At 46.1% G+C, this 9125-nt stretch overlaps 1 protein-coding gene across 1 annotated transcript in view; it reads right to left on the bottom strand.

The window, feature by feature from the left end:
• Nucleotides 1–6353: 6353 nt before the first annotated feature.
• Nucleotides 6354–9125, bottom strand: part of LOC143035698 (uncharacterized) — a 130236-nt gene continuing 127464 nt past the window's right edge. Inside the window, exon 6 of the mRNA XM_076202563.1 lies at nt 6354–6416. Coding sequence (XP_076058678.1) covers nt 6354–6416 — 63 coding nt within the window. The remainder of the gene's footprint in view (nt 6417–9125) is intronic.

The following is a 9125-nucleotide window of genomic DNA, read 5'->3' as shown; positions in this document are numbered from 1 at the left end:
ATGATGATGATGATGATGAGGAGGAGGAAGAGGAGGAGGAGGAGGAACAGGAGGAGGAAGAGGAGAAGGGGGAGGAAGAGGAGAAGGAGGAGGAAAAGGAGGAGGAGGAGGAGGAGGAGGAGGAGGAAAAGGAGGAGGAGAAGGAGGAGGAGAAGGAGGAGGAGAAGGAGGAGGAGAAGGAGGAGGAGGAGGAGTAGAAGGAGGAGGAGGAGGAGGAGAAGGAGGAGGAGAAGGAGGGAGGAGGAGGAGAAGGAGGGAGGAGGAGGAGAAGGAGGAGGAGGAGGAGGAGGAGGAGGAGGAGGAGGAGGAGGAGGAGGAGGAGGAGGAGGAGGAGGAGGAGGAGTGCCCACTGGAGAAAGCAGAAGAGCCATCACAAGTGGAAGCAGACGACAAGAGGGCGCCAAGAGGAGGAGGAGGAGGAGGAGGAGGAGGAGGAGGAGGAGGAGGAGGAGGAGGAGGAGGAGGAGGAGGAGGAGGAGGAGGAGGAGGAGGAGGAGGTGGGGGAGTAAGAGGGGAAGGCGAGAAGTGGGGAGGGGAGGGGAGGAAATAGGGAAGGGAGGAGTTTGAAGGGCGGGACACTTAGGGGACCGGTTGGAAGTAGAACGGGAGAAGAGGAGGAGGGAGGATGGGGAGGAGGGAGGATGGGGAGGAGGGAGGATGGGGAGGAGGGAGGATGGAGAGGAGGGAGGATAGGGAAGAGGGGGATTGGTGGGTGAAGGGGGAGAAGAGAGGAGGGGTGGACAGGAGGAGGGAAGGGTAGAGGGGAAAAGGAAAAGGGAGAGGAAGGGATGAGGGGGTGGAAGGAATAGGGGGTGGAAGGGAGGAGGGGGTGGAAGGAATAGGGGGTGGAAGGGAGGAGGGGGTGGAAGGAATAGGGGGTGGAAGGAATAGGGGGTGGAAGGAGGAAGGGGTGGAAGGCGGAAGGGGTGGAAGGAGGAGAGTGGGGAAAGAGAGGAGGGAGAGAGAGGAGGGAGAGAGAGGAGGGAGAGAGAGGAGGAGGAAGAGGAGAATGGAGGAGGAGAGTGGAAGAGAGTGGAGGAAGCGGAGGAGGAGAGTGGAGGAGGAGGAGAAGGAGAGTGGAGGAGGAGAGGAGGAGGAGGAGAGGAGGAGGAGGAGAGGAGGAGGAGGAGGAGAGGAGGAGGAGGAGGAGGAGAGGAGGAGGAGGAAGAGAGGAGGAGGAGGAGAGGAGGAGGAGAGGAGGAGGAGGAGGAGGAGGAGAGGAGGAGGAGAGGAGGAGGAGGAGAGGAGGAGGAGAGGAGGAGCAGGAGAGGAGGAGCAGGAGAGGAGGAGCAGGAGAGGAGGAGCAGGAGAGGAGGAGCAGGAGAGGAGGAGCAGGAGAGGAGGAGCAGGAGAGGAGGAGGAGGAGAGGAGGAGGAGGAGAAGACGAGTAGAGGATAGAAAGTCGAGGGGTGAAAAGTCCACCTTTACTCTTTTGTCCTTCTTCCCTCTGTCTCGCAACAGACTATTCTATTCAGCCCCACGCCCCTCCTCCAAGCTCATGAACACCCTCACCACCATCTGGAGTTGCAACCCCGAGGGGCTGGCATTCGGTCTCCGGACACAGAAAACGGTCCGACGTTTCTGCCTGGAGAGGTCCGAGGGAGCACCCATTGACATGGAACTGCCTAATGTAGACCTTATGGTCTCTTGCAATCTCCATTCTTATGTTCTTATGACCGTTGTCGGCCGTTGTGAGGCAGCGGGTTTTAGATCAGTAAAGCTCAAAGGAACAGTTAGTATCACTAATAGATTTTGACAGTTCTTGAAGTCTTGTTCGTTGTTGCAGTTCTGAAAGAGTTTGGGGCCTTTTTTCCTCCTCCTCCTCCTCGTGCTTTCTTCGTTCCGGGAGCCACCACCGGTGGAGGGAGTTTTAGTCTTAGTAATTAGAGTTTTAGCAACTGTAGCAGTGCTGTTGGTCATATTGGAGGGGGAGGAAGAGGAGGAGAGGGAAGAGGAGTAGGAAGAGGATGAAGAGGAGGAGATGGAGATGGAGGAGGAGGAGGAGGAGATGGAGGAGGAGGAGGAGGAGGAAATGGAGGAAAAAGAGGAGGAGGGAAGGTGTAAATGGTGGTAGAAGAAAAATAGGAGGAGGAAGAGAGAGATGAGAAAGAAGTGAAAAAGGAGGAAGAGGAGGAAGAGGAGGAAGAAAAGGAAAAGGAAGAGAGAGGGGAAAAAGAGAAGGAGAGGAGGAGGAAACAAAAGAGGAGGAAGTACAGGTGATGGTGGTGTTGGCGAATTTGGCGATGTTTGTGGTGGTCTTGGCGATGTTAGCGAAGATGTTGGCGCTATTTGTAGGTGAAGTTAGCGCTATTTGTAGGTAAAGTTGGTGATATTATCGGTGAAGTTGGCGATATTGCAGGTGAAGTTGGCGATATTGTAGGTGAAGTTGGCGATATTTCTAGGTGAAGTTGGTGCTATTTGTAGGTGAGGTTGGTGATATTTGTAAGTGAAGTTGGCGATATTTGTAGGTAAAGGTGATGATATTTGAAGGTGGCGATATTTGTAGGTGAAGTTGGCGATATTTGTAGGTGAAGGTGGCGATATTTGTAGGTGAAGTTGGCGATATTTGTAGGTGAAGGTGATGATATTTGAAGGTGGCGATATTTGTAGGTGAAGTTGGCGATATTTGCAGGTGAAGTTGGCAATGTTGGCGATAATTTTGGCGATATTAGCGGTGGTTCTGGCGGTTTTGGCTATTTTGGCGACGACGGTAATCTGACCATCCCCTGGACACCAACTGTACTTTCATTGGAAACGACAACATCAGCAAAAATCTAAAACAATCCAAGCGAAGAAACCCGCCATTCGCCTTATCAACACGGAAACGCTCTTTGATGCCTCTTCCTTGTGCCGCCTGTCGATTTTTATTCTCCTGAAGAGACCCACCCACCCACCGGGGGCCCCCGAGACTCAACTGGTCCCAATACGTCCCCTAAATGAATAAAATCACCTGACGACAGCGAGAGCAAAGAGCCTTCAATCTCCGTCACCGCCATGAAGATGTCAAAAGAAGCCATTACGGTGTATATGACGCCTCTACAAACCGTTAAAAGCCGTTACGATTTAAAAATTCGAAACGGCGCGACAGCGCGAGCGTAGAATTGGAAACCCTCCCTCGCTGTATCAAGACACATTCTCTATCTCTCCAGAAGCCATTTATCTAAGACGGACGAAATTTTCCTTCGCTCTATGGTGCTTTTTTCTTTTTTTGTTTTGTTTTTTTTGTCTTAGTTTCTTAGTTCCTCAATTCTACTGAACTACATTCTCTATGAAAGGAATAAAGAATAAAGTAATATTGCAAGTAAATACAACTAATATTAAAGAACCCAAAATTGTACTATGGCAAAGGAAATCTCTCCTTCCTTTGAGGTTTTTCTATATTTTTAGTCTATCGTTTCTTGGTTCCTCAATTCTACTGAATTATATTTTCTATGAGGAGAATAGAAGATGAAAATAGTGCGAGCAAATACAAGTATTAAAAGAAAATGCACTAAAGAAAATATTGCCCTAGTCTGAATATCTTTTTTATATTGTTAGTCTCTGTTGTGAATATAAAGTACGCAAGGAGGAGTTTAGCTGTGACATATTGTCACCTATGACCCAGGCCAATTAACAGACACTGGCGATCGTTAGTTAAATGAGAACTGCCTACAGCATACCAGGCGGGCGTGGTAAAAAAAAAAAAAAAAAAAAAAAAAATATATATATATATATATAATAAAAATAAAATAATGATGATACTAATAATAATATATAAATGAATAGATAAACGACAATAACAAATATAATGTTTGAGCAAATAAGTAAAAAAAAAGATAAATAAAAATAAATAGAATAAAATCAGATAAACTGATTAAGTAAATAAACAAATTTATGGCAGACGATAGATAACCAATTAAGATATAGTAAATAGAAAAAATAAAATTAACGAATCGTGTGAACAAAAACAAAGAAATAAAAACACTCAACTTTAGTTATTTGGAAACACAGAACTTCAAAGCATATGATGTCATCTCACGTCTAGTTAATTTAAGTTGTTGGACTGACATCACCAAATAAAGTGGATCTGCCGAGAGAAAGGGAAGCGGGTAGGTATGGAGTAAAAGGTAAATCTGAATAAAGGGAGGGGAAAGGGGAAAGAGGTCAATGAAGAATAGAAAACGAAGGAAGAGAATCGAAATAGAAAACGAAGAGAGGCGGCGGTGGCATCAGCAGCATCCTGGCACCTTCTTGGGAAAGGAGTGAAAGTGGGAGGGTGTGCATCATTCTGTTGGGGATGCTCTGTTGCCGTTATGGTTGTTGTGGTTATGCTTGTGGTTATGGTTGTGTTTGTTGTGGTTGTTTTTGTGGTTGTAGTTGTTGTATTTCTTGTGGTTGTAGTTGTTGTATTTCTTGTGGTTGTAGTTGTGGTGGTGGTTGTGGTGGTGGTGGTTGTGGTGGTGGTGGTTGTGATGGTGGTTGTGGTTGTGGTGGTGGTTGTGGTTGCTTTGTTATTTTGATGCTGTTTTTATTAATAGTGTTTTCATTGTTCTTATTTTTGCTGTTGTTATTGTTGTAGTTTTTGCTGTTGTAGTTGATGTTGGCGTTGTTGTAGTTGTTTTATTATTTTGTTGCTATTCTTATTTTTGCTGTTCTCATTGTTGTTGTTCTCATTTTTGCTGATGTTGCTATTGTTGTTGATGTCCCTGTTGTTACTGTTGTTGCTGCTGCTGCCTTTCTTATTGCTACTGTCTTTGTTCCTCTTGTTGTTGCCACAGTTGTTGTTGTTGTTGTTCTTGTTAGTGTTCTATTAGTTGTTCTTTCTAATGCTGCTGCTGTAGACCCTCTAAAACTTTGCCACCTCGTCAATGAAAAAAAAAAAAAAAAAAAAAAATCCTCCCACATTCTCAACACTTCTTGGGACAGATCGCCATCCTCCCTTAGTGCAGGCTTTTTCTAAATCCATAAACGTGTGACGCATTTGTCTTACAACCTGATTCACACATCCCACTCCAATGTATATGCCCTCTTTACCAACCTATCTATTCACCTATCTATATATCTATTTATACATTTATCTGTTTTTTGTTTATCCGTTTAACTGTTTATCTTAACTCTATTCATCTATCCATTTATGCATGTATTTGTGCGTTTGTTAGTTTATTATATCCATAATCTTGTGTACCTTTTCCTGTTTTTCCGTTCCATTCGTCTGTGCCTTCACCCTGAGCACATTTGAGCACTTTCACCTCCCCTTCACCCTTCACCCTGTCATCTCTGCTTTCAGTTCTCAAGATAGATGGGCATAGGCGTACAAGCATATGAACAAAAGAGCACGCACACATGTACGCGTTCACGTACACGTACACACACACACACACACGTACGCACACACACACACACACACACACACACACACACACACACACACACACACACACACACACACACACACACACACACACACACACACACACACACACACACACACACACGGCTCGGTGGCGGATTGGTACACGGCTCGGTGGCGGATTGGTAAAGCACTGGCCTCACAAGCCAGAGAACCGGGGTTCGTCGATTCCCCGGCCGGGCGGAGATAAGTTGGGTTTGTCTCCTTTCACGTGTAGCCCCTTTTCACCTAGCAGTGAGTAGGTACGGGACGTTAGTCAAGGAGTTGTGACCTTGCTGTCCCGGTGTGTGGTGTGTGAGTGGTCTCAGACCTACCCAGAGATCGGCAAATAATGAGCTCTGAGCTCACTGCCGTAGGGTGGTGTCTGGCTGTCTCGACAGAGACTGCAGCAGATCCGAGGTGAATACACAGAAAAAAGAGTGGTACCATATATTATTACCAATGTATTACTTCTTTTCTGTATTCCACTAAAAGTCGAGGCATGCTTTGACATGGCTATCCCTTTAAAAGGGGGAAAAAGAGACCACTATACATGACATACCAGAAAAAAAACTACAGGATATTTCTAAAGCCTGGACACAGTGGAAACGTTTTTATTTAAAACTAACTCACTTGGTCACGTAAAATGGCCTCCTCACTCACTAGACCTTAGCCCCATTGACTACTACTACTACTACTACTTCCTCTACTTCTACTTCCTATACTTCTACTTTTCTTTTGGGTCTTGCTAAAGACAAGAAAGGATAATCAATGAAAATGAAAAGATACGGGACGCCTGAGGGAACGCCCACTTGTGTCCATATTTTACGGACACCCTGTACTTCATTGGGATGTTCCTTTCCGGTCGATCACCGGGATCACCGGTACCGGTGATGGACCGAGACATCCGAAAATCGACGAACAAGAACCGGAAGCGACCGATTAGCCTCCTCTCCGGCTACTACCGGCAACTCCTCCACCCCGGTTATGTTGTGGTTGTGTCTGTGTTCTCTCCCCCTGCAGGGCACTGCGAATGTGTGCGTGGTTCCTGTATGGGGTACCGATTGTATAAAGTTTTATGTAATCAGTATTACTATGATTCAATGACACCCCTACGGGCCAGAGTTTCACAGTAGTCTTTTACGATTGGAGGCTCAACTAGAAAACATACGCTATACACACACAAACACTACTACTAACGACAACGACAACGATAATGATAATCATAATAATAATAGTGGTGGTGGTGGTGGTGGTGGTGATGGTGATGGTGATGGTGATGGTGATGGTGATGGTGATGGTGATGGTGATGGTGATGGTGATGATGATGATGATGATGATGATGATGATGATGATGATGATGATGATGATGATGATGATGATGATGATGATGACGATGACGACGACGACGACGACGACGACGACGACGACAATAGTAAAGTAATAATATAATAACATAATTATACAACAATAATATAATAATAATAGAATAATACTTCTAGAATGTTCTCCCTCTGTTCCTCCCCTAGCCTCCTGGAATTCTTCCTCTCTTACCCCTACGACTCCGGCACTTTCTCCAAGGATAGAAGCGCTGGTTAGTGCCAACTAAAGACTATCAACAACATATGCATGGTTGTGAGCGAGGTAGACTGGGATGATGGACTGGCCAACACCATCATCATCATCATCATTATCAATAATATCAACATCAACAATATCAACAAGAAACAACAAAAAACAACAACAGCAACAGCAATAACAAAGATATCATTCTCAATATCAACAACAATATCAACAAAAACAACAAACAAAAACAGCATCCTTTGTTCTGATGGAACATGTTCTCTTGTACATTTTTCATTTTTTTTTTTTTCGTTTCCTTCAGTTTCATCTTCTCCACAAACTCCATCTCTTCTTGCGGCTCACATTACTTCAGGAACTCTCAAAATTATTAGAAAAAAAAAAATGACATATATTTTCTATTTCCATTTTGGACAACGGTACACTGGTAGCGTCGTCGGAATTGTGTTAGCCTTGCATTTGCTTAGTCGTGGGTTCGAATCCCGATCTTGTCTCCCATTCCCAGCAGTGGCTCTTAGTTATCAGCCCCGACAGTCCTCTAATGCGCATGTACGTGGGGCAAAGGTGACGGCTTCGGCCGCAGCTACTCAGCGCCTCCCGGCGTAGTAGGCTCCTCCCCGCCTTGGCCGAAAGATCCTATTGGAGTCTTATGAGTCCACAGGTTTTCACTCCCCCGAGGCAAAACTGGGGTTGAGGGGGAGTGAGGGGGAGTGAGGGGGAGTGACCTGGAGTTACACGGAGGACAAACGAACAGCAAGAGACCTATTGGTCCTTAAATGAGTATTCTGCTACTTAAATCCTACTATTCTTTTTTTTTTCTTTCCTCTTAAACCTATTTTTTTTCACCTATCAGGAAGAGAGCTATTGGTCCTTACAAGGCTGTTCTGCTACTTAACCTACTATTTTTTTCTTTCTTTTTAAACTCATTTTTCTTCTTTTAAACCCTTCTATAAGTAAGTAATTCTAGTCGGGGATTTGCACCGAAGTAAATGTCGAGACTTTTTTTTGAAAACCTCTACATTGGAACAACCAATGACGTTGGATGGTAGACCATTCCATGTATTAGCGCGATTGAAGTGGGGGTGGGAGATGGGGGAGGGGGAGGGGGGAGCTGGAGGGTAAGGGGAATGGGGAAATGGGGGGAATGGGGGGGAGAAACCCTGTGTTTCCCCGCCACGCCCAATGTCCAGGTTAGACTCCAGACTAACAGACCCACCGGGTCAGTGTCCTGACCTCTTGATCCCCCTTCCCCCCTTCTCCCCCGGGGATGGGGGGAGGGGGGGAGGGGGAGAAGGGGTGAGTGGCGAGTACGGCCTCGAACCATCTGACCCTTGCCGTTTCCTCTCGACCTCGACTCGTTTCCCGAGGTCGATCTTCGTGTTCTCGACCTATGCGTAAGCAAAGCTTCCTTCATGATGATGATGATGATGACGATGATGATCATTATCATTAATTGGGAGCATATGCTCGGGGGGGGGAGGTGTGGGGGAGTGTAACTTCGCTTTACGTTTCCTGGAAGCAATCAGGCGCCATTCCCATTCCAGACTGCCCTCGTTAAGGTTTGGTCGATTTGCTTCTACAGCTGTTAGGTCTGTGGGTGTTCCCTCTTCTTCGTCTTCTCTTCCCTTCGTTCCTCATCCTCTCGTTCCTCTCCCTATCTATTTCCCCCCTCCTCTTCCTCCTCCTCCTCCTCTTTTTTCTCCTCCCCTCCTCCTCTTTCTATTGCATCTATTTTTTCTTCGTTTCATTACTTCTCGTTCTACATTTCACACTCGCTATACACCTCCTCCCTCCTCTTCCTTGTCCTCCTCCTCCTCCTCCTTGTCCTCTTCCTCCTCCCTTTATTTCATTATTTCTCCTTCTACCTCTTAAGGGCCATTTACACAGTCAAACGGTTTGTCAAACCTGGTTCGTCAAACAAGCGTTTGAAGTGATGTTTGACCGTGTGAATGGGGTATTTGGTTATCAAACACGTATACAGCATTCACACGGTCAAACATCACTTCAAACATTTGACAAACCGGGTTTGACAAACAGTTTGATATTGTAATTGGCCCTTTACCCTATCCCTCCCTCCTCTTCCTCTTCCTTGTTCTTCTCTTTGTCCTTGTCCTGGTCTTCTTCCTCTTCCTCCTCCCCTTCCTCCTCCTCCTTCTCCTCCCTTCCTTAGATTATT

Source organism: Oratosquilla oratoria, chromosome 19, assembly GCF_046742065.1.
Source record: "Oratosquilla oratoria isolate Oo_2021 chromosome 19, ASM4674206v1, whole genome shotgun sequence".
Taxonomy (NCBI): Eukaryota; Metazoa; Arthropoda; class Malacostraca; order Stomatopoda; family Squillidae; genus Oratosquilla; species Oratosquilla oratoria.
The sequence above is the reverse complement of the archived record's forward strand: the minus strand, read 5'-3'. Positions and strand labels throughout refer to the sequence as shown.